Consider the following 26,817-nt stretch of genomic DNA (forward strand, 5'->3'; position numbering starts at 1 on the left):
GCCGGGCGCTGTGGCTCACGCCTGTAATCCTAGCTCTTGGGAGGCCGAGGCCGGCGGATTGCTCAAGGTCAGGAGTTCAAAACCAGCCTGAGCAAGAGCGAGACCCCGTCTCTACTATAAACAGAAAGAAATTAATTGGCTAACTGATATATATATAAAAAAAATTAGCCGGGCATAGTGGCACATGCCTGTAGTCCCAGCTACTCGGGAGGCTGAGGCAGAAGGATCACTCGAGCCCAGGAGTTTGAGGTTGCTGTGAGCTAGGCTGACGCCACGGCACTCACTCTAGCCTGGACAACAAAGTGAGACTCTGTCTCAAAAAAAAAAAAATAAATTAAAAAAAAATAAAATAAAATAAAGAGTGTTGGATTGGCAACTCACTTGGAAGAAAATTAAGTTGGATCCATTGTTTGCATTCTATCCAAAAAAAAAAAAAAAATTCCAGGTCAGGCACAGTGGCTCAAGCCTGTAATCCTAGCACTCTAGGGGGCCGGATTGCTCAAGGCCAGGAGTTCAAAACCAGCCTGAGCAAGAGTGAGACCTTGTCTCTACTAAAAAATAGAAAGAAATTAATTGGTCAACTAAAATATATATATATAAAAAAAAATTAGGCAGGCATGGTGGCACATGCCTGTGGTTCCAGTTACTTGGGAGGCTGAGGCAGAAGGATCGCTTGAGCCCAGGAGTTTGAGGTTGCTGTGAGCTAGGCTGATACCACAGCACTCTAGCCCAGGCAACAGAGTGAGACTCTGTCTCAAAAAAAAAAAAAAAAAAAAAATTCAAATGGAGTAAAGACTTACACGTAGAAAGCCAACAACAAAAAACAAAAACATATAGAAACCATTCTGGAGGCCTATACATACCACCCAGGGGTGAAGACCTTAATTAATACAGAATACTTTGAAATTTTTATAGTCACAGATGTTTGTATTTTATAAAACAATATAGATATACTTGAATATATATTAAATTTTAAATGGTAAAAGATATTATAAATATGGTCACCATAAATAATAGAAATTTGGAGAAAAACTTTCACAAATATTTAAAAGGGTTTATATATAATGTAAAAAGAGCACTTACAAACTTAAAAAAAAAGTGGAACATAGGCAAAACTTTAATAAAAATGAAAATAAAAATTTTAAATGTGAACAAAAATGCAAATATGCAATTTAATTAAGTGAAATCCAAATGGCTAGGTTTTATATGGAAAAAGCACTTATTAATGTGGTCAACAGACAACTTGCAAGAGTTGGAAAAAAATGTTTGCCACCAAGAAAGGCTTAATATATATTATTTAATATACAAAACGCTCCAAACAAAAAGCTTCTGTAAACTAAATAAAAAGACAAATACAGTGGAACCATGGACAAAAATAGGAAAATTAAAAATGAACATAAGGTACAAATATGAATATTTGTGGCCGGGCATGGTGGCTCCTGCCTGTAATCCTAGCACTCTGGGAGGCTGAGGCAAGAGTATAGCTTGAGCACAGGAATTTGAGACCACCCTGAGCAAGAGTGAAACACCTTCTCTACTAAAAATAGAAAAATTAGCCTAGCATGGTGGCATGCCCCTGTAGTCCCAGCTACTCTGGAGGCTGAGGCAGGAGGATCACTTGAGCCCATGAGTTTGAGGTTGCTGTGAGCTAGGCTGACGCCATGGCACTCTAGCCCAGGCAACGGAGTGACACACTGTATCCCTCCCCCACCCCCACCCAAAAAAAAAAAAAAATATATATATAGTGTGTGGCAGGCTGAATTCTAAGATGGCTGCCACAAACGTTGCCCTGTTGCTACTCCCATGATGATGTTACATTACAAGGGAAAGGGACTTTGCAGGTGTTATTAAGGTTACTAATCAGTTGACTTTAACATACAGAGATTACCTGGGTATGCCTAACCTAAGCACAAGAGCCCTTTAAAAACAGACAGTTTTCTCTGGCTGGTAGCAAAAGAGTCGATGTATGGAAAGGATTTAGTGCACCCTTGCTAGCTTTGAAGATGGAGAGGGACCATGTGGAAGGACCAGAAAGCAACTTCTAGGAGCTCGTTGACAGCCAGCAAGGAAAGGGACCTCCATTCTACAACTTCAACAAGCTTGGAAGTGAATTCTTCCCCAGCGCTTTCAGTTGTGAGCCCACCCTGGCAGTCACCTTTGTTTTAGCCTTAGTGGGCCCTAAACAGAGAACCTAATTGGGTTTCCTTGGAGTTCTAACCTACAGAACTTTGAGCTATTAACAATAAATGCATGTCATTTTGAGCTGCTAAATTTGTGGTAATTTGTTATGCAGCAGAAAACTAACAGGTAACTCACTTATGAGTGCAATGCAAATAGCCAACAAACACATGTAAAGATGTCCAGATTTATAGTAGTCATGAAAATGGAAATTAAAATAACACTGGAAAATCACTACACTCACCAGGCTTTTTTTAAATGTTAAAATAGCTACTGTCAGTGGGTATTAAGCGAAAAGTGTTTTTATACATTTACTGATGGGAATATAAATTGTTCCAGCAATTTTTGGAAACAATATGTCCACATCTATTAAAAATTTAAATTATACATATCCCTTAACCCAGTAATCCTAGTCCAGGAGGTCTATTCCATAGAAGTAAAACCATCATAGTGACAAACATATACATAGGAATGTTTATTGTCATAGTAAAAATCTGGTAACAAAGTAAACACTCATCAATATGGAACAGATTTAATAGTCATGGTGTCATTGCCATAGAGTATTACATAGCCATTAAAAAGAATGAAGTGCAAGCTGTAAGATACACTTAGAGGGATTTCCATCATACACTGTTGAATGAGAAAAGTGAGATGTAGAGAATATATATTATCCCATTTGTTTAAAGCAAACTGGACTGGCCCACCAAAAAAATCTTCTTTTATATAAGATTATGTGTGTGTACACTAAGAAATTTAAGAGATCTTTATATGAATAGACTGGTAAGATGATCACAGTACACATTAAATTAGAAAAAGCAAGTTGCAGAGTAATATGTAGAGTAAGACAAATACAAACCCATATGTAATTATTCATACATATTTGTATGAATAATTAGAAAGATATATATCAGGGAGGTAGGAATGAAGGATTTTGATGAGAGATGATTAGTTTTGCCATTATGTGTCTTTATTGTTTCATTTATTGCTTTTGTTAATTAATTGTATTAATTTGCATGACTTTTAACCTAAAAAACATCAATTCATCCCCCTTCCCTGCTTTTCTTCCTCAGCACTTATCACTATTCCATTATTTAACTTATTTGTTTCCCCCCACTGGAATGTAAGGTGCATCGGATAAAGGCTTTTGTCTGTTTTCTACTGACTGCCAGCAACTGTAGAGCCAGTAGCAGGCACCCAAATATTAAGTAATATTATTCTATCCTTGATATTCATTTTAACCCTATTTCTCCTAAATACCTGATACTCTAGAAGCTATCAGGAGTGTGACAGAACTACATGACAAGAAGTCTGGATTCAGAGAGTGAATAATAGTTATTTGATGCATGCTTATTAAATTTTATCAGGTGTTTTACATCCATTATCTCAAATCAACCTAAATAGGCAGATTTATTAATATTAACCCCATTTCACAGATAAGAAACCAATCCAGAAGTCTTAGCTGGTCTAAAGTCTGACAGACAGTAAGTATCCTGTGTCCAGGCCAAATTCCTGCTCATTGCTGCTGAACTGATCTTAAAGGAATATTTATAATAATTTAAAGGTGAGAAAAGTACAAATTTGAGATTTATTCAGTTGAATATTTCATACATAATTCATTGTGTTGATGATTATTTTAATGGTTTAAAGTCAACTGGTCATTAAATATAAATAAGATTGTTGGTTATTAACCAACTAACTTGTTGGTTATTTCATTCCTAAAACAATTAAGCTGTTTAGCTAAAGCTCTCAAGCCACCTGGGCCTCACTCCAAAGGTGTGAGAAAATCAGACATAGAGATACTCCTAGGAGAGTTAATAAACATTTGGATAATTACCATAAAATCTTCAAGACAAAAACAACCCTGAGAATACCCTGAGGGATTTTGCCCCAGAGTCTTCAACTCCAAAGCAAGGTCCCCAGAGGGAAGCTTTTCCAGATAAACTTCCACTGGGAGGATGTTCCTCTACCCCCTTGGAGAAAAAGTCAGTCATGAATAGTACAACCATCTGTGGGTCTCAAGGAAAGAGTGGAGGTGGGACTATCTGGGCCCAAGACAGTCAAGGAAGCCTCAGGCTCTAGGCTAGAGGGGAAGCTTCCCCTCAAAGAATCAGAGGCCAGTGAGTTGGGAGGGAGGAGAGAAGAGGGAGCAGGGACTGAAGAGAGGCCATTAACATGGTTTAGAGAGACTCCTCCTTTGCCCTAACATGCTTTGCTCAGTTCCCACGCAGGCCAGACTGGAAGTGTGCCCCATAGAGAGGGCGCTAACTTGGCCATTCTACTGCCACCTTTGAGGTGAGTTCCAAATTCTGCTCTAATCAGGATGCACACCTCACTCTTATCAGCTCCACAGATCTAAATGCTTTTGACCATCACCTAGGGACTGGCAGGGATTTTTGTTTGTTTTTGATGATTTGGATAGATTTACAGTTTTGAAAGGGGCTCTCTGATTCTCAAAAAACATTTATTGAGTACTTTTTATTAATATATGTTAGGCTGCACACAACATGCTAAGGGGAATATAAAAAAAACAAACATGGTCCCTGCCTCAAGGAGTTTATATTTGTGTACAGAAGCAAACAAATAATCATTCACTGTTTTGTTGACAAAGAACAGCCCTTAATATGTAAAATCTGGGGTAAAGAAGGGGAAGAATCAAGACATTCAGAAAAAATTTCACCACTACCTGCTCCCCATTACTCAAAACACACCCAGAAGATTTTGAAAGATAATGCAGAATATAAACTTATATATTTCTTGTCAATCTTTGAACTCTCAAAATAATTTCTGAAAATCACAGGAAATCACTTTTGTGTATTTATTAGCAAAATTATTATCAATTGTATGTTTGAAGGCACAAAACTGCCTGGATCTACAATCTTCAAGTTTAAAAGTAATTTCTACCTCCAGAAAGCAATGATATTTCTAAAGAGAAAGAAATCTGTTTGTTTTTTTAAAAAATTGGAATCAGTAGATGTGTTATCTGTTTAAAAGGCTGACCACCAAAAGAAATAAAAGAAAATCTTAATGTTTTAGAGTTGGGAGAAAGTTTGATCCCTTTTGACCGTGATATACAAGGGAGCAGAATAGGTACTACTTCACTGAAAAACAATGTTTCCACTTAAATGAATTTAGATTATTTAAATTATTATTTAATGTTGCTTTAGTTTAACCTGCATACTTTCAAAATCCATGTGAAAAGTAATTGGCAGAACCTAACCTTAAAGTTGTTAAACCTTAAACCTAACCTTAAAGTTAGCTCTGAGAGGACACTGCTATTAACATTATTCACGGGAGACAGTGGTGTGTAGATGCTATAGCTTAATGTTCTATTCATTTTAACATGTATCAAATGCACAAGGCTCCATGTTTACCTGCAAGCTATGCACAAAAATACTGGTTTTCCAGTCAGCAAAATACTGAGACCTTTACCACATAAGAAATCATTCTTAGATAGTAGTTGTGTACTTGTGGGGTAGGTATTATTCACAAGCAACTGTCAAAAGATATGAGACCACAGTTTTTCTTTTTCTAAAACACCTGCAGTGAAATTATTCTATTAAGAGGATACTCTGAACTATGTGAGCTGTAGGAAAAGATGTTAAGTACGCTTTTAAAAAAATACTTTTAAAAGCACAGGCAAAACCATTCAAAACAGAACTCACCGTGTAAACATGATTCTCCTATTTTTTCATGAGATTATCACTTGGCCAATTTAAGACATTTCTCACATGTCTGGTCTCCATTCTGACATAGGCAGATGGTACAACACACCTGAGCTTATGTTGATGAAGCTCCCTAAAATAGTATAATAAAAACAATGCCCTCTGACACTTTGCCAGGAGGCTCTAGGCTATTGTTGATATCTTTCCTATAAATCTTTTGTTTAGATAACAGGGATCAATGACAAACCAACCAGAAATGGTAACATTCACTTTTTGAGGTCAAAAGTACTCATCTTTCCAGCTCGTTGAAGTTGAAATGGAAAACAATGTGGCTCATGGGGCTAGCTGCTTTTCTTTTGTGGTACTTCTTTCCCCACATCATCACCCAAAAAACAAATTGTTTCTGATGAAATTACTTTTGCTCTAAGATAAGTTAATCTTCTTTATGTATCAAAAATTACTGCCCTGGTCCCACTTACAAAAGGAAGTAGTTGGATGGCAGTATACATTAACATTTCAGCACATTATATATAACTACAAGCTGCTTATTTTCTACAACTCATGATTAATTAAAAATTTTGCTTTCCGTGCATTTTCTTAAAGTTTTCAGTTTGGGAATTTTTGTTGTGGATGATGCGTTTCCCTATCATTACCCTTAATTTGATGATGCTATTATATAATTTAATCTTCTCTTTGAGGTTATAGATTGGGAACCTGGTACATACACTGGATCTTATAATGGCTTAAAAAACTATGGCACATGAACTAACAATACAAACTGTAGTACTCCAAGTGCTACTTAACAGATATTTTACTATAGGCTCTCCTTTAGATCACTAGGTTAATTATCTCTCTGAAGAGGTACACAGAAAAAGTCAATGAGGAGCTGGCATCTGGACCTGGTAAGGTAAATGGCTAAATCACCAGGGACAAGAGTATTTCTTAAGAAATAGGCTCTTCCTAACAGCAGGATACTGCAGCATTTTTTTACCCAAATAATCACATCAAGTCTGACGGAAACCACCATTACCTTTAGCATAATACCGATTAGGAAGAAAGGGCTTGAAGTTTTGTAGGGTCCGAGTGATATTTAAAATGAGTCATTTTCCTGTTTGGTGGGTTTTGAAAGTATACAAAATATAATACGTTAGAATTTGTGTTCCAGGAAACGTGAATTCCAATTTTCAGAGTTGCAAAACTAGTGTGTGCTTCTTTACAAAACTGGAGCGTTCTGGTCATCGTAAATGAGAATTAACAAGTGTGGGAATATTTCACGATTATAGTGTTTGTATTAAAGGGTATGCTAGACTCTCAGATATTCTAGGGATACCTTATGTACCGCAACAATCCCAGGACACCTCAAAACTTCAGGGTGCTTGGGAAACCCAATGCAGGTCAGAATATTACTCTGAACCTAGGCTGACCCCATAGGGTTCATCAATCCATGAATAACTTTGCAGTCTTCTTGACCTTCTGAGCTAGATGACCCCAAAATTCCTCCAGCAAATCATGTCTCAATTCTCATTAGAAGGGACATTTCCGACGCTACTGAAAAACGTGTGTACGTACCAAAAGCTATAACATTCATTTCTACAACAGCGTATAGAACATCAAAGAATAGTGGATAGCGTCAACCTTCATAAATTCCATGTTGTATTGTGGCTCCAGACTGAACAAAGAAACTGTGAGTTCTGGGCAGACAAAGCCCTTGAATAATAATGTTGATCTGAAGGGGCAGCGAAGTGTGGAAGACTTATGCTTGTCTGTTAAGTAGCCAAACAAAGAAAACATTAAAACACATTAAATTTATATATTTCTGTGTGTATAATTTTTAAAACTATTTAACTGAACACTTGAAAAACACAAAATCTAATCATTAAATATAAGTGTTGTCAGGCACGGTAGCTGTGCCTGCAATCCCAGGACTTGGAAAGCTGAGGCTTGCTCAAAGCCAAGAATTTAAGACCAGTCTGGGAAACATAGTGTGACCCCCTTCTCCACAAAAGAATTTAAAAAAAATTAGTTGAGTATAGTGCCCACCTGTAGTTCCAATAACTCAAGAGGCTGAGGTGGAAAGATCGCTTGAGGATAGGAGTTCAAAGCTGCAGTGAGCTATGATTTGTGCCACTGCACTCCAGCCTGGGTGACAGCAAAACCTTGTTTCTTTAAAAAAATAAAATAAATAAAATATATGTGTCTCTGAAAGTATCATTGACCTGATCTTAACTAGGAATTTAAATTTACTGGCTTTCCAAAGGCCCAAATTCTCTATAGTGATAAACTTCTCCACCTTCCTCACAATCAGTAATTAAGACTGGTTCATTAATTTGGACTCATATGCTTTGTCTATACCCTTTTATTTCTCTGTACCTCTCTACAACTCCCCCCGCCCAAACCCAAAATCAGATCATATTAATTTAACTGATTCACTGCAAAGCCACAGTTAGATTCCAAATCTGACAAATACTACAATTCATGAGACACCTATAGCACATTATCTATATTTGTACACTTTATTTAAAAACAAATAATACACTTCGAGCCACCAAAAATGGATACCTTAATTAGCTTATCCACACCCTGAATTTACAAAAGAAACTTCTTGCACCACAAAAATTAGCATTTAGATTAATGTACATTAATTGATATTATAACTAAAATTTAAAATACCTGAAGATCAAACAATCTGGCCCAGGGCTCACCAGTTGGGGCTTGAGTATGGAGAGAAAGGGTTATTTAGGAATCTGAACTGATGATACCCCGAGGTCACCTCTAGTAAACTGAAGTTGAGAAGACACAAAATAACCTGTAGATTTCAGTATTACAAAGAAGTAGCTTCTCCTAAAAACAGTTATTAGATCATATAGATGGGGTGGGGGTTAAGGGATACATCTTAATCTGGACTGAAAAAAAGTGTGTGGAGAAAGGGATTCTATTTGTTTTCTCACAAGAGGCAAACTTTAGCCAAACAATGAGGAGAAAGTAGGGATAGAGAGATGTGGTAGACCTAAGACTTTCTGATTGCTGATAATGCCAAATTTAGCAGCTCTCTACAAGTCAGTTAAAATACCATTCTCTGAGACATTTTCAGAGAGGAGTTAACACACAACCAGGAAAAAAATCATTCTACATTAACAAGGCACTCACTGGTTCACAGCCTATTAAAAAACTAGGCAGACATTAAAGTTAATCTAAATTAAAATGAACTTTCAAATTTGAATCAGAGGGATGACAAGCATTTTAAATGGTGGTCCCAGTTCAATGAAACCTAAAGCTTAACTAGCAAAGATCCAGAAAATTCTGACCCCTAAGCACCACTTCAGGAATACTGTTAGAATAAATGACTGGAATCTAGGGATCTCTGTTTGGCCTAATATTTGCTTTTTTACAGGTTTTAAAAAACAAAAGAGAAACTGATATAAAGGATCTGTTCAATATTCTGTGAACCTATGTCAGTGTACAGGAACACTGACATGGAGATCCAGCTGGATGATGGATATGGCCAAATAAAAAGCTTTTAGTGGTAAAAGTAAAAATGATTCAAATAATTTACCAATGACCTGTCCTTTATTTTAAACACAGATACGTTAGTTTTCTGGACCTTCCCCTAGAATGAACTTCAGGAATTGATACTTTACACAAAAATATACATATTTTTGTCAGCTCCTACATTTGTACAACCTGAATCCCAGTGTCAAACACTTAAAGTACTGCAATTATATAAATAACTAAACAAGTTAACATAATAATGGAGGCAACTTCTGAGTAAATAAAATGAATGATTATGTATTTAATAGTCTTGAAATAGCTTTCAAAGAATAAAGCTGAATATAATTATACTTAGAACTTTTTTCCATGTAAATTGAGCAATAATTTGGCTCTTGGGTGAAAACATCAGTTAGACAACAACCAGAGATTAACTATCTCCACTCACTAACAACATTAATGATTAATTTTAAGCAATTTTTTCAAAAGAAAACCAAATTAATTCTAAGCCTTTCAATCTGATTTGTGACATCTTAGTACAATATAACTTAAATTACAAAGCCTGAGAACAGCACCAACATAGGTTTTTAAATTGCATCCAACCATCATTTCAGATGTCATAAAGATTAGCTTTAGTTAAAATGGCAGCAATGACAAAGAGGTAGATATGAGAGATGCCATTTAAATACTTTAAGACTATTCTTAGGTGGAATTTTAACTAGTTCAGGTGTTTAAAAATAATTTCTACTAGTTGAATCTTATCACATAGGAATTTCATAACATGCTCTTGTATAAGGGGAAAATACATGAAGTACTAAAAAAGTAAGCCTTTAAAAACTGTATTTACTTAGCCAACATTAATAAGATCCCATAATTTTGGTGAACCAATAACTTTTCCTTTTACCTGAACTTGACTATAATGAAACAACAGCTATTTTGTCTCTACTGAAATTTCTAGGAATTCACATTCAAAATTCTTGTAAAGTATATATGGTACTCAGAAGAGCACAGAGACAGTGCATGAAATGTCCCCTGAAGTCCTAGAAGTTGAGCAGATACATTAAAAAGACATTGATGGTCACATATCAGGACCTTCACAAATTGGTAAACACACATACGCACGCACGTGCAGACGCGCGCGCACACACACTCTCTCTCTCACTGTCCCCCCTCCCCCCCAACTCAATCTTCATCCTCACTGTAAGGCTGCATTTGTATTTTTTTTAAAGGCACCTCTCATTTTCTAGCTATTGCCTTCTTGATGATATTTGTTTTGTTAAAAAGCCTGAATGTTCAATGGAAATAGTTCAGTACTGAGAATGGAATATTTTTCAATTCACATTTGAATAGCCAGGTTTTCTTACATTCAGATTTTAATAAACTAGAATGACAATCTTTAAAACAAGCATGCTAGCCTATAATGAATATAGTATATACAGCAATTTAAACATTTAGAATTATATATTATACTGCAAAAGCAAACAGCACAACACTCGCCATACTCATCATTATTTGCTGTGTACACTGCCTCCAAAAATGAAAATACAAAACAGTAAAATGCACCTATGGTTTTTTTTATATATATAGTCTATATATATTATATATATTCTTACAATATATATAATATATATTTATAAAATATACATACATTTTAGACATTTTCAAATAAATCTTCATCATTATCTCCAAAAGAAATTTATAGCAAGAATACTGAAGGAATGAAAGTCAGATAAACAAAAAATTTCTCACAAAGTTCATTATTAGTGATGCAGCTCAATTTCCCCCCTTTTAGTCATAACTAAAATGATTATAAAAGCTAAATACTTTGCATAACTAAGTATCTGTTTAATGGCAAAAATTGCTAAACTTGTTCAATAGAAAAATACTGAAGGTCATTATATCACTTATGTTAAATATCTGTCTATGGTTTGAGTAGCAAATGGGCTCCATATGACAGCTGAGTTTTGAGAAGGGTGCTGCAAGCTCCCAGAGATGTATCCATAGCATATGAAAATAAGGCAGGGACTCTTAACCTCCTGCTGATTTTCATACTATTCCAATACATTTCATCCAAAATATTTACAAATCAAGCACTATGACAGCATTTCAACAGCTCTTTGAATAATGAATTTGTTCTGTGAATTTTCATTGAATTTTCAATAGGCTGGGGAAAGTCAGACACATATGTATGCTACTATCTGGTTGGAAGACAGCTTTGGCTCATTTCTAGGCTGAGATCATGCAGTGCTAGTGAAGAAACTCTCTGTGTACAGTCTCCAACGGCACAGCACTGGCTTTCTAAGGAACTTTCAACAGTTCCATCATTTGCACTATAGTCTATATATCTCATGGTTATTTCCCACTCATTAACAGAAAAATTTCAACCATAAAGAATAAAATTAACAGGAGAAGAGAGTGTCTTGGTTTCCAGAATTTCAGTAACATTAGTAAAACAGGCACTGATGATCTTAGAAGGTAATTAAAGCAATAACTGGTAGAACAATCAATAGTTTTGTAGTTGTCCATCATAAATATAACAAGGGCACCTAACTGGTATTTTCCAGTATCCTTCTTTAAATGTTAGGTTAGCAATAACCGTTCTTCACTCTATGAAGAACCAAAAGAAATTTACTGAACACAATGTAGAATTCTATATTTGCACAGAAATATAAACATTCACCTGGCAGCTTATGTCTAGGGTTAATTCATTTGATTATAAAAAGGAGTCTTTTAGCCTGCTCGTTAGCCAAAGCACAAAGATGAAATGAAAAGGTGGCTGTGTTAAAACACTACAGCATATCTTATAACAATCAGACAAATTCAGCTTAGACCTTTAAAGAAAATTTGCCTGTACACTGCAGAATTTTAGAGGAAAACAGAAATTTTAAAGAAATATTATCAACTATTATCCACACCACCCCTAGAATACATCTTCAAGGAGTACACGTGCATATCATCAAAAGAGTCACTTCTATGACAATGGAATATGTGGGAATAGGAATGTAGGAATTTATTAATAGGCTAAAATATTTATGGATATAAGTTTTTTTTAAATCTGAGAGCCTACTGTATATATACATTTTTGTGAAAGGTGGGCATTAATAATTTATTTATAACTTCTAGACTGGTCTCTGTCATTTGGGGCAAATAACAAATAGTATGAGGAGAAGCATGGCAGCTATAGGCATTAGGTCTCTATGATAGGGATGAGGTCCAGACAGTGGGGTCATAGGAAACCCAAAAGCTGACCACATGTAGGTCACAGGTAAGGTGAGTTTGGGGAAGCCTGGCCTTTTAAGATATGGTTTTCCACAGAAACAACATAGATTTACTGCCAACTAAAACATATATCCAATTAAACAGTAGGGGAGGGATAGATAGAGGGAGAGACAGAGAACTTTTTAGCCAATAATAGGCATTGAACTCTTCTATCCAGATTTCTGGGAGGCTCTTCTTCTTGGAAATATTAATAGAGGACTTCTGGAGCACAAAAACATTTGCTTTAATTAGTACTTCTGCAAAAGCAGCTGCCTGAGGTTAACCATACTCTTTGGACTATTAAAACAATAATTATGAACTATTTTTGGTAGGTGTCAGATAATATGTAAGTAAGAGACAAAGAAGAAAGAACAGAGATCATCTGAAGCATGGTTATGTGGGTGTTGATGAGAATTAGCAAGTAACTTTCATCTTTTCAGTCACTGAAAGGTAAGATTTCATCAATATGAAATAATCACTCTGGTACTATAAATATCACAGGAATAAAGTGAATTTCAAAATAGAAATTATTATAGAGATATGCCCTGTTTATCCTTAAAAATAAACAGAATTTCAAACCTGTGTAAGTTAAATCCTTTAGTAAAAGCAGACTCTATCAACTATTCTTCATGATGGTGAGTGCTTGACAGCTAAACTTTAGAATGATACCAAATCTATTTTCAAAATGGTAATACAATATAGAAATCTGCTTGCAAACTAAATATTTGTTTTGCATTTCTTAATAATTATATATTTAACATATTATTGCATTTTTTTTTACCCCCTAATAGGTAAAATGCTTTGTCAGGTGCTTTATGTGAACAGCTGAAAGGAGAGCTAAATCAAAAACTCATGTTAACACTGCCGGTCCTTATACACAAATGGGTCAGTATGGTAGATATGACAAAGATTACTGTTTTGACTACCTCATGTGTTTAATAAGATTTCTTAAAGGAGAACTAGGTCTAAGTTTCCGTTCTTCCTTTATTCATTCCCAGCTATTGAGCTTTTTAATTATCCATTGTAGCATGCCCTACTTACTCAATAAGGACAAGCTAAACCTACATTCGCTCAGGCCTGCCTAGCGAATTAGAACCACTTCAGAAATAAAAGCGCCTATTTGGGAGAAAATTTATAAGTTTTCAGGCTCATAGATTCAGCCGAGCTTGCAGCAACCTGAACAAACCTTAGTTTTAGAAAACAGTATATGAATTGCAAAACTATACTTTAACAAATGTTCTCTGTGCTCCTTCAGCAGACCAAAAGGGCAGGACGAGTCGATACTTGCCCTCGTCTTCTGTATCTCTTTTGTGCAGTTGATTATTTATAAAGAGCTAGAAGGTGAAGATGATGCATCGTGTCATACAAAGACTTTAGCCAGTGCATCAGCTCCAGCACTGGCTATATAGCATTTGGATGGGTGGAAAGCTACATCATGAATCGATTCTTCAAACTTTTTCCGATGAGCCGTGAACTCTTGGATACACGTTTTACTTTCTAGATTCCACAAACGTATTGAACAGTCATGACCTATACCAAAAAAAGGAAATTGAAAGGAAAAATTACATCAACATGAAAATGATAAGGACAAATAAATAATCTATAGTTGATGTACTTACTGCCAGACATCAAGTAGAGGCCATTAGGATCAACTGCTAAACTTGTAACAGCTTCTAGGTGGGCCACCATCGAGTGGATCAGTTTGCCTTTGGAAAAAGAGATTGTTATTCTATTAATAACTTTCCTCATCTTGAAAATATACCAGCTACCATGTTATACTGATTTCAGGAGTCATCCTTCCTGTGTACATATTATATCAACAGCTTTTTTTTGGAGACAGAGTCTTGCTCTTTTGCCTGGGCTAGAGTGCTATGTGGTATCATCATAGTTCACTGCAACCTAAAACTCCTAGGCTCAAACGATCCTCCTGCCTCAGCCTCCTGAGTAGCTGGGACTACAAGCACATGACACCACACCCAGCTAATTTTTTCTATTTTTAGTAGACACAGGGTCTCACTTTTGCTCAGGCTGGTTTCAAACTCCTGACCTCAAGGGATCCTAGTGCTTCAGCCTCCCTGAGTGCTAAGATTACAGGCATGAGCCACTCGAAAAGTCGCTCCCGATCCAGGTCGCCGAGCAAAGGTCAATCCCGTTCTCAATGAAAGGGAAGGAAATCTAGGTCAAAGAGCAAATCTAAGCCCAAGTCTGATAGGGGCTCCCAGTCTGGACCCAAAGCAGATCTAAGGAGTATGAGAAATCTCGAAGCAGGTCTTGGTCACAGTCTCGATCCCCCAAAGAAAATGCAAAAGGTGATATAAAGTCAAAATCCAGATCAAGAAGCCAGTCTCGTTCCAATTCACCCCTACCTGTTCCACCCTCAAAGGCTCGTTCTGTGTCCCCTCCACCAAAAAGAGCTACTTCAAGATCCCATTCTAGATCTCGCTCAAAGTCAAGATGAAGGTCCAGGTCAAGTTACAGAGATTAACCCAGAACTCTACATTCTTTGCACACTATTACAGAACATTTTCCTACTTGCTTAGGCAGTTACTCTTCCATGTTTATACTTAGCCTCTTCTGCAAGAAGAATCTCTTGAAAACAGGGGCACAGAGAAATTTGATTTGTGGCCAAATTTGATGAAAAAGATAAGGTTATAAGGAATGGTGGCATGAAGTCAGAGACCCTCTCTCTTCTTTGTAGAATTAAGATAATTTTGATTTTACAGCTTTTGAGCTAAAATAACTTTTGTAAAGATTAAGCTCATTTAGATTTTTTTTTTAAGTATTTCAGCAGGATCTGCTGCAAGGGCTTTTGTTGTTTTATTTGTTTGCTTACTTTTAAATTAACTGTTTCAAACTTTGAATACTTAAGGCTCTAGAGGGAGAACCCAATTTTCAAATTATGTTGGCTTTTTATAAAGCTTGAGTTATGTAAGATTTAAATAAAAGTTTGCTACCAAAAAAAAAAAAAAAAAATGCATCCAGCCTCTGTATCAACAGCTTTTTCCATCATCTAAAACAACACTTGTGTCCCTCCTGCCTCTAGTCATGGTAATGATGCTCAAAAGAAGGTCAAATTTTAGATTACACTTTTGTCTTTTAAACCACAATGTGGAAGTCAATAATTTCTACACGAACATTCCCTTAAGCTGTGTTCATTAATTAGAATATAGACATTATTAATCACCCACTTTGCATCCGTTAGCTACAGGTAAATTATATGGATTGTGAGAACAGAGTTCAAATTCACAGAGAGAAAAGACTGAGACAAAGACAAAGGAACAGAAAGAAAAACATGGCTATAATTTTGGTGAAAATAACATACAGAAAGAAATGAAAAATATTAAATGACTCATCACTAGCAGCTAAGCAAAGATAGCAAAAGTCAACATATTAACAATGCCAACAGCAGATGCTTTGGTAACTGTGACAGTAAAACAGGGTGCTTCCTTCCCAGCAAAGCTCTTCATGAATTTCCTTTAAACTGGTGAAATATAATCCAGTAAGAATTGGGAAAGCCTCCATGCCCCAGTTCAAATCAATCAGGATCAAATCGTCAGTATCACAACACAGAAAAGATTAGTCCATGAAAAAACAAATAAAATAAACCAAATGACCTGGGGGTATCCCCTATGCAACACTGTATACAAGGCTATTCGATCACTAAATAATTAAATATTGAATAAGGATATTCAATAAATGAACAATTTTAAACAACATATAATGATCATATGCCTCTACTTCCAACATGTTTCTACTTTTCCCCAGTATACTGCAATAGATCATAGCAACAGATCATATTGAGTGGTATTGGAATATATTTTCTCTTGTGTCCCCAGTGACAAGCTTGGCTCCAGGGCCTAAATATGGCATTTACTGACTATCAAATAAGCCAAATCGATTCTGTACTGTTATAATGAAGACCAGTCTTAGCAGATTTGAATGGAATGAACAGAAACCGAACCAGGAAACTATTTGTGTTCTGTGCCCATTCCTTGACTATGAAACCACCACAGACCCCAAAACTAGCGTACTTGTAGCAGGGATTTTTTTGCTTTAATAAAAGTCAATTCTTTATAAATTCTTACCCGTATTGTTATCATAAAATTTGATATGCCTATCTTCGTGAGCAGTGATGCTGATGGGAAGAGTAGGATGACTGATGACTCTATTTATTTGGCAGGAAGAGCTGGCTGCTAAAAAAAAATTAAAAAGCAACACAGATTAAAAATATTATTTTTCACAGAAAGGAGAACTGAATACTCATCTTAAAGACTGAAAAAGTAAATAATGTGACTTTAATTTGTCTTTTATTTATTCTGTGATTATTTCCATAATTTCAATGTTAGGAAATGAGAATTGCCTGAGCTATGTTATAGTGATAATCTAGAGATAACTAAGAATTAGAATTTCCTTTCCATCATTTGCTATCTATGGGTCCCACATAAAGCTTAGCTTACAGCTGCTGCTATTTCCCACTTTACAACATTCTATGATATTTTTGCTACTTTAATACAAAGTTCCATCATCATTTACATGGAGATAATTCTCAAATTTAAATCTTAGCTCCTTTTTACATACAAAGCTCTTCATCACACAGTTGTCATCTAAAGATAATATGACAGAGCTTTTTAACCTTTAAACCCTCTCTTTTTCACTCTTCCTCCTCATAATAGAAATGGTCATCATTTGACAGTACCTGGTTTGTAATCTTAAAATAGCACCCTAATAGTATTTTTTGTATACTATTTAATAGCTTTCAAAGAAATTTCAATTATATGCACAATAAAACACACCACATATCATTAAGCCCACATCACAGTGAATGCACCAAGGTCCACAGAAACCTGTGACTCCCCCAAAATCAGGCAACAAAACCACTACCTATTCTATCTTCTAACTCTATCCCAACTAGACGGCTCATGCAAATCAGACAACTCCCAAAACTGGTTCCTACACTATACCACAAGTTCTTCCTAAGAACTTTTTATCAAAAGGAAATCAATAATTAAAAACTTAAATTAATCAGTGATTTTTAAGATATTTTTTTGTGAGAAAAAAGAAAAATTGACATAAAGATAACACTAATTTAGGATACATGAAAGTTTTAAAAAATTAAATCATGGTCCAAGGAGAAGAAGGAATATCCTTATAAAATACATTATTGTGACAACAGGCAAAATTTGAACATGAAAAGTAACAGTATTGTGTCAATGTTAAACTTACTGATTTTGAACACTGTAATGTGTTATGTCAGAGAATGTCCTTATACTTCTTGTATTTAGGAATTACATGCTAAAGAATCTAGGGAAATAGGGGCATGATGTCTTTCTTGTGGTTCAGAATTTAAAGTTATACACATGTATGGAGAGTGACAAAGAAAATGTGGCAAAATGTTCAAAACTGCTAAAAATGGGTTAAAGGATACCCAGGATTTCTTGTATTATTTTTATACCTTTTCAGCAAGTTTAAAATTATTTTAAAGTAAAGAGTTAAATTTTTTTTTTAAATCCCAGAATAGGTATTATGAGTTTAACATTCATGTAATATAAAATATAGTTAAAAACAGTATAATCTTACTTGATTTTCATGTGCTTCCTAGAAATATGACATCTTAGAAACTAAAGATCATCTTTTTCCAATGCTAGTGGCAGGTGATTACTCAACTTGTTATTTAAATATAGAACAAAAAAGTCACTTGACCATGTAGAATAAATTCTTGATCAGTGACATTTCATTTAGACAATCCTAAACAAAGAGATGCTTGGTCTCAAAATTCAGTCTATAGATTTTTTTCCTCCACAGACAACACACCATTGAATAATACTCTCTGTAAGGTCTAGCAAGAGAAAAAATAGTAACAACAAAAAAGAAATACTTTAAGTGAAATATCCCATAAATTCTGAGAGAGAAGTTTCAGAGAATAGCTTCAATTACTTTGAGAGCTAGTAAATTAATATGATAGAAATCAAATCATGAAAGCAGGCCAAGATAAAGGTTATTACTTGGTAATGCTTTTAAGGCAGTTTCTCCACCTGATGGTAAATCAGAGAAGTAGGCAAAATGCAAAGAATGCTAGAAATAAATTGAAGGCCTAGCAGCATATTCTAATAATGAATCCAAAACAATCCTTCAAATATTCACATTCAGCTTGTGACTTATCTGCTTCAGCTACCTTTGACTTTATCACAGCTCATCAAATGAGAGGAAGGGTAATTTATTCTTATTTTTATTTTTTTTATTTTTTATTTTTTTTGAGACAGAGTCTCACTTTTGTTGCCCAGGCTAGAGTGAGTGCCGTGGCGTCAGCCTAGCTCACAGCAACCTCAAACTCCTGGGCTCAAGCGATCCTCCTGCCTCAGCCTCCCGAGAGTAGCTGAGACTACAGGCATGCACCACCATGCCCGGCTAATTTTTTGTATATATACTTTTAGTTGGTCAATTAATTTCTTTCTATTTTTAGTAGAGACGGGGTCTCGCTCAGGCTGGTTTCGAACTCCCGACCTCGAGCAATCCGCCCGCCTTGGCCTCCCAGAGTGCTAGGATTACAGGCGTGAGCCACCGCGCCCGGCCTTATTCTTATTTTTAAAACAAACATCCTTCATCATTTAAAACTCTGTATGAAATTCACTTTTACCTTGAAGCAAGTCTGGTCTGAACTTTAATTTTTTTTAAAATCTGCTAAATTCCAGAATAAAACAACATAATCAAATATAAATATAAACAGCAGAAAGGTAGTCCACAGTAAAACATAATAAAAAACTAATTTAAGTTTGCTTTATACAACTCTAAAAGTAATAAAACTGGTAACTTAGGAAATGTCAGAGTATATTATAACTCAAAATAATTATCACTTATTCCAATAATGTTCAAATGTTGCCTTTGTTAAAAACATTCTTCGCAATCTTCTTCCGAAAATGTTTCCAGTATCAGGCAAAAAGTCATACTATTTTATGATCACATCTCTTGGGGAAAAAAAAAATGGGGTCACCTAGTTTGCTGTATCCATTTTACCCACCAGAATCTAAGTCTTATTAACTCACAGCAGTCATTAAAAATCAGTTATTTGCCATCCAGGTTATTCTAAGAATTGACCACAATCCTTGAAAGTAATTCCAAAAATGTTCACATCTTTCTTAATTTGATATTGGTTTTCTATTTGACTACTGTAGCTTTAGATCATATATTTAAATGTCATTGTTAAATTTACTGAGAGCCTAAAACCTACATTTCTTGGCAAAAAAATTTCTTTTTCCAATTCTATAATCTCAATTTTATTTTCCTGTCTCTCTCTCTTTTATATCTAATAGCTCAAAGTTCTATTCATGCCTACTTCCCCAAACAAGTCACAAAGCATATCAGAAGAAAACAAAGAGTAACAGATTAGGAAGGGAAAATAAGGAAAACCAAAATGGAATGATGGTAAATTGAGAGAGAAAGAGGAGAGAGGGAGACAAGCACATGCACATGCATGCACATGGACAATTTCATACACATGTGCATATACACAACATGTAATTATTTTAAAAGCTAGTTCTCACATTAAAACAACAGTATATGTGGTTTTCTTTATCAGCTGCAACCTGCATTGTGATTGTTACGACTAAAGACAGAAAGCAATGGTTTAAAGTGCCAAAAACCAAAATTCTTCTTTAAAATTTTCCGTAAAATCCTCTTTACAACCTCAAAAACATTGATTTCCTGACTTCCTACATCCGATAAGAAGCCACAGACTTGGGATTCTGAGAGCCACAATGTGATCCATATTCTAATCAGTATGGAGCTGCATCAAATTATATCATTAATATGAAATTAAATGATTTAAATAAAAACATTTTATTTTCCATTCAGAATGAATATTGCTTTTTTCAAATAGAACTGAAAATTAATCATCTGACATAAAATTGAACTTGACTCATCTTTGGAATAGCTCAAATGCTATTATTCAAATATTATAGTTTGAAATGTACATAAACTTAACCCAAATTCTGAAAACCAACTGTAAGTCATTGTATCCTTCTAAGTAAATGTGTTCTGACATTTAGGAGGCAGAACGCTTATAATAACAAGTATTTTTCATAATGGTTGACTCCAGTAGTTATAACTTTGATTAAATTTTAAAAATTAATCCAAACACAGACTATTTAAAATGAGTATACATACGTGTATCTAGATTTGATTCTAAAGTGAGAATACGTTGCTGGGTTTCCATGTTAAAGATGCTTGTATATCCTTTGCTGAATGATGCTACCATATGGCTTGGATCACTGCTTACCAGATCCACAGAGGCAGGGATTCCCAATTCTAAGAGTCAGAACATATTCAAAGAGAATGGCAGTTAAAGTGTGTACTTGGCAATGTACTTAAAATATAGCAAAACAAGTAATGCATGATTTCCTTAAGAAGTAAACAAAGCTTGTCATAAGAGTAGGAATTAGCTCATAACAACTCAATGCAGATTATTTCTTTTGTAATTTTTAGCTGTAGTCTATTTATTATCCTTACCTGTTCAGTTTACTCAGCTAATATATTGCATTCATGGAATGCAAACCTTTATTGAGAAAGCAAATGGAAAACATGTAAGAACTATAAATTTGCTCCTTCCACCTCAATCTGGGACTCAGAATGGCATAAGGAGAATTCTTCATTTAAAAAACTCATCTCTCACTAAGAATTTTAACTCATCAAAAATATGAAATTTAAAAAGTAAAATTTCATCCTAACATGTGACATGAAAATTTAAAATAAGAAAGTAAAATTTCCAATTATTATTATTAAGAGTCAGGCAAGTATCACATGAAAACTCTAAAGCTGAGAAACAAGCTATCTATGATAGGTCAAGAAGAATCATATTTTTATTCACTATCTAAATAGGTTGAAAGTTGAAGCTTATGTATAAACATTAAAAATAGAATGATATAACAGTGATTTTTTTTCCATTTTGCTCAAAATCTAACTACAACAAGCTAACAGTTCAAAAATGTGTGTATTGCAGATAATATATGAATGGTTAACAAAAAATTGCAAACAAAAAATTGTTCAACATAATTAGCTATCAAAGAAATGTAAACTAAAATTAAAATGAAATACCACTATACTCTCACCAGAATGGCTAAAATTAGACTAATACCAAATGCTGGTAAGGATGTAAAGCAACTGGAACTCTCATACATTGCTGTCAATGATGTAAAATGGTACAACCACAAAATTTTTGAAAAAAATTTTGGCGATTTCGCATAAAGTAAAATAAACACCCACCTGAAAGCCCAGCAATTCTACTTCTAGGTCTCTACCCGCCTATGATGAAAATATATGAATGTTCATAGCAGTTGTATTCGTAATAGTAAAAAAACAGAAACAACCCAAATGTCCAGCAGGAGGTAAATGAATAGACAAATTATGGTTTAATGAAATACTATCAAATAAAAATAAAAAAATAAATTGACACAACACGGATGAATTGCAGAAACATAATAATGAGAGTAAAAAGCCAGATACAAAAGAGTACATACTGTATTATTTCGTTTATATGAAGTTTTAGAATAGATGAAACTAATCTATGATTAAAGAAATCACAATAGTGGGTACCTCTGGTTAGGAATGTAGGCAGCAGATTGACTGGGAAGGACATGAAAGAACTTCGGGGGAAAGTAAAGGAAATGGTCTTTGTCTTGATAGCTCAGTGAGTTACAGGGGTAAATTCACTTATCAGACTCACTGAAATGTACCTTAACATCTGTTTTTCACTGTATATAAATTATATCTCAATTTTACAAACTTAAAATCTATGTTTTCTTTCACCAAATCCAATGCCTTTAAAAACTATATATAAGTTGGACATTCAAACAAATACACTTTTGTTGCTTCAAAAACCTTTAACTTAAATTTAAAGAGTTCATAGAATCATTTATTTGCTTGTTTCAGAATAAGATGTTTTATAAAAGATTCAGCTAAATAATTTTCTAAAGTACATACCTTGATTATCATTAAATACACTTAGTGCTGGAGCAACCTCAGTTGCATTCCACAAACGCAGAGTGCCATCTGCTGAACAGGACAACAAACGCTGATGTGCTGCACTATAAGCCAAACCCCAGACTGCATCTGTGTGGCCTAGTAGAGGGCCTCTTAAAACAGAAGGATCTATACAGAAAAGCAAAAAATGCAAAATTAGGAGGAAAAAACCCAAATCATAAAGGCACTTAGATTCCAGAGAAAGTAAAGTATATAAACAAAAGCACCTGATAACAGTATAAAATACGATTGTTAAGTTTCTATTAGTCTTCTGAAATGCTGTAGTAATTAAAAATAGGCTTGGAAATATGCAAATATAGAGTTTAAATTTTAAAAATTAAAATTAAAAGCATGTATTTTTATCCTTAAAAAATTATTTATTTCCTTCCCCCTTTTGTCCTTCCATTTGTCTAGATTTTTAAAAAGCATGTTAATACAAATGATGTGAATTTAATCTATTATACTTTTAGAAAAACCAGAACTCATACTGCCTGAGGAAGTAAACAGAGAGATGTTTCCCTTCTCTGAAGTCCTTTAGCATTTTACTTTGACTATACCTCCTTTTGGCCACTTATCCTACTGTATGATGAACGGCAGTTATTCCTAAAAGTGTGACATTCATAATGGACATGAACTGATACCTATAGTAATCCCCAAATTCTCAAACAGCAGTAACTGAGATGTGGGTGATATGTATGTGGAGGAAGGGCAAGGGAGGTAAGGAAGGTCATTTGGCACAGTCTCATAAAAGTCAAACTGGAAACTTTATGAATCCTCACAATGATTCTATGAAGTGGTACTTTCAAGATACTCACAGATGTTAAGTCTGGAAATGCCAACAGTATTATGTCTCATAACTTCTCTCAGACATACCATAACTTATTTATTAAAGACACAATATTCTCCTGGACTATGGGTTTAACAAAAAAAAAGAAAAAAAAAAAAGACACAATATGTGTCAGGCACTATGTTCAATGATGGAGCAAAACAGATGATACACAATACTGTCCCCATCCTCAAAAGACAATGTTTAAAGTATAATAATAGTGACAGACACCAGTTACTACTAAGAGTAACTGGGATGGGTAAAAACTTAAGAGAGAGTGACTCCCAGAGTGTACAGATGTCAGCCAGTCAGAGAAGAGAAAGAAAGTGTGCCTGGCAAGGAGGTGGCACCTACAAAACCACAAAAGAAAAAATAGCATGATATGAGAGGAAATTTATAAGCAATTCTGTATTATTGGAGTGTGGAGTTTGAGGCAGAAAGTGGATGGGACGAGGGCAGCTAGTTTATGATGGGATTCCTATGACATAGTAAGGAACTTAGAAATTATCCTGAAAGCAACATGGAACCACCGAAGGGTTTCCCAGGAGCAATAGGGTCTCCCAGGAGCAATAGGGTCATGCAAGTATTTAATAAAGTAACCTTAGCTATAGCACAGAAGACAGATTGGACAGAATCAAAATGAAGACAAGGGGACTGTTTCAGTAGACTGGAGGAGTGATGGTAAACACCTAAGCAAGGGGCAGTGATAAAGGGCCAGAGCAGGAAAAGTAAATTTGAGAAATATCTAGCGAGTCATTACCAAAAAACTAGGTAATTAAGTAACTGTAGATAGTACAACAGAACAGGGAATCAGGGTAATTCTTAGGTTTCTAGTTTGGGTAATTCTGTTAGTGCCACCAACTAAAATAGAGCATATGGGAGAAGAAATACAAACATGCTGGGATTTATAGACAATGTGACAAGTCACTTTGAAATTTCCTGTAGGCAGTCTGAAGCTTAAAGAAGAGGTTTGTGAGTCAATAGTACATAATAGTAATAGTGCATAGTAATAGTACATAGTCAATAGCACATAAAATCATAAAAGTGAATTTAATCTCCCAAGGAATGTTTGTACACTGCAAAGAATGAGTTAGGGTCTGGGCCTTGATAAATGCCAATATTTAAGGCAAGAAAAGAAAGGAGTTCATGAAGGATAGGGACTAGAAACTGTCATGAAATGTCAAAAAAGCCAATAGAATAGACAGATTTCAAAAAGGATGAAGTTGTTAACTGATGAAGGATGAACTCAAAAAGGATGAGTTGTTAATCTCAGATACAGCCAAAACATCCAGAAAAATAAGGACTGTAAAAGACCCTTGGTTCAGGCAATCAGGTAGTCACTGACAACCTTGTAATATTTAAGTGATATAACCAGAAGCCAGAACGCAGAGGGATGATGCACAGGGAAAGAACATGGAACAAGTAGCTATTATGTTTTCTAGACAATATCAAAGAAACACAGATGAGGCGAGAAAGAGACTAAACAGAAACCAGAGAGGGAAATGGGGTCAATAAAGGCTTCCCCTTGCCCAGGATGGAATTACCTAAATTTACTTACATGTTGAGGGGTTAGAGAGAGCAAAAAGAGTACAGTTTAATTAAGATTAGAGAGATCAATAGAGCAAGAGAATAGAATACAGTCCGAGACAGAGAGACAGAAAAAGTACAATCCCAAAGAAACCAAAAAAATAAAGTCAAAATGGGAAGAGCTGGCCTGGTACAGTATGAGGATCCTCTGGGAGAAGGGTAAAGGAAGTAAGGAAAAGCATGAAACAGCTAAATTTGTAAGAGAAGTTACCTTTCACAGAATATTTGTTTAATGTTTATTAAATAAAACTTGGGCGAAATTTTTGTTTACTGAATTTCTTATCTTCACTTAGGTTTGGTGGTAAAATGAATCTAAAGTGATAATGAAATTAAAATATGTTTTTATGACAAACATGACACTTCAACCATTCTAACATCTAAGAGAAAACCAAAATAGCCAATTCCTAAACAGTTTTTACAAGGGAATTTATGGTAATATTTAGTGATAGATTATGATTTATGGTACTGCTCCTAAGACTAAAGAGCACTGCTTAACTTTTGAGGTCTTTTAAAATATTTTGGTGTCCCGGACTTTAAAAGTTATTAGCTTCTACATCCCTCCAATAATTGATCAAGGGGATGATGCCAGCATTCATTTTCCTTCAAAGCTGTTTGTCAAGAATAGTGAAATATGATCACACATTAGTAATAATGTATCAAATTACTACACAGATGCCTAAGATGAAGAAAACAATTGTCAATCAAGCCAGCATTTCCAATTAATGCGTCTTTAGGGGTTGGGGTGGGAACTACTTTCTCAAGAATATGTTTGTCTCTTTTTTTTCCTATTAATGTTATACATAAAACTGATTCTTAAATATAGAAGTCCTTTTTAACAAAGGAAGGACATGGTTCTCTTTGACCTATTTATTTTTTAAATTATCTAACTTTATCCTTATATATACTATGAAAAAATGTATAGAAAGAAAACATTTCATTCTTTGAGACTTTGGGGAATCACATACCATAAGAGTCATAGGGGTCGATGTTGGGATTAGTAGTATTCCAGCCCTGGATCAGCCCGTCAGTACCACCACTGTAACACTGCTCACCATTGCTGCTCATTACCACACAAAGCACTGGACCTCTGGGAGATTATTTAAAAAAAAATCAATTGCAAGTCTCAAAAATCAATCTGATAATGACTTTTTAAAAATAAGAATGTTTAATTATTCAAATGGTTATTTTTCTGCTTTTTATAATGAATAAAAATACAGGTACTATCAAAGCATTGTTCAGTTTTCTTCCTCTGCTAAACCTGGAGTTGGTGAACTATGGCCTGCAGGCCAAATCCAGTGGTCTGTTTATGTACGGTCCTCAAGCTTGGAATGGTTTTTAGATTTTTACAGGGTTGTAAAGCAAAACAAAACAAAAAATAAGAATACGCAACAGAAAAAAAGAATATGTAACAGAAAGCATACAGCTTGCAAAGCCTAAAATATTTTTTAAGAGCCTAGAAGCCTAAAGATATTTATTATCTGATTCTTTATATAAGAAGTATACCTATCTCTGTGCTAAATCACGTGAATGGACACGTTCCTTAAGCTTAAATGGAAACAGGATAAACATGCAATATGTTATCACAATAAAAAAAATTCTTGTGTCTTTAAGGAAAAAAAGTCAGGATTTCTAATACTTAAATCTAACTGCCTCAACTTTAAGAGAGATATATACATTATTTAAACATCATGCAAATAAAAATTTAAGCATGGATTCCTATTTGGCAGCAACAAACTTGTTTGTAGCATTATATTATCTGCCAGTTTCTTTTACATTTACAAAAATATGCTAATAGATACAAAAAATAAA

At 34.8% G+C, this 26,817-nt stretch overlaps 1 protein-coding gene across 4 annotated transcripts in view; it reads right to left on the bottom strand.

Annotated features, from left to right (window-relative positions):
• Positions 1-1,803: 1,803 nt before the first annotated feature.
• Positions 1,804-26,817, bottom strand: part of STRN (striatin) — a 106,944-nt gene continuing 81,930 nt past the window's right edge. The window contains exons 14-19 of one of the 4 annotated variants that reach the window (XM_012788425.3): positions 25,974-26,095; positions 22,557-22,724; positions 20,745-20,885; positions 16,670-16,774; positions 14,204-14,290; positions 1,804-14,114 (exon numbers count right to left, since the gene is read on the bottom strand). In XM_012788425.3, coding sequence (XP_012643879.1) covers positions 13,945-14,114; positions 14,204-14,290; positions 16,670-16,774; positions 20,745-20,885; positions 22,557-22,724; positions 25,974-26,095 — 793 coding nt within the window. In that variant the 3' untranslated portion in view covers positions 1,804-13,944. Of the gene's footprint in view, positions 14,115-14,203; positions 14,291-16,669; positions 16,778-20,744; positions 20,886-22,556; positions 22,725-25,973; positions 26,096-26,817 lie in introns of all 4 variants that reach the window. The other 3 variants (XM_012788424.3, XM_012788427.3, XM_012788426.2) reach the window with 3 other exon arrangements.

This window comes from Microcebus murinus, chromosome 3 (genome assembly GCF_040939455.1).
Source record: "Microcebus murinus isolate Inina chromosome 3, M.murinus_Inina_mat1.0, whole genome shotgun sequence".
Lineage (NCBI taxonomy): Eukaryota > Metazoa > Chordata > Mammalia > Primates > Cheirogaleidae > Microcebus > Microcebus murinus.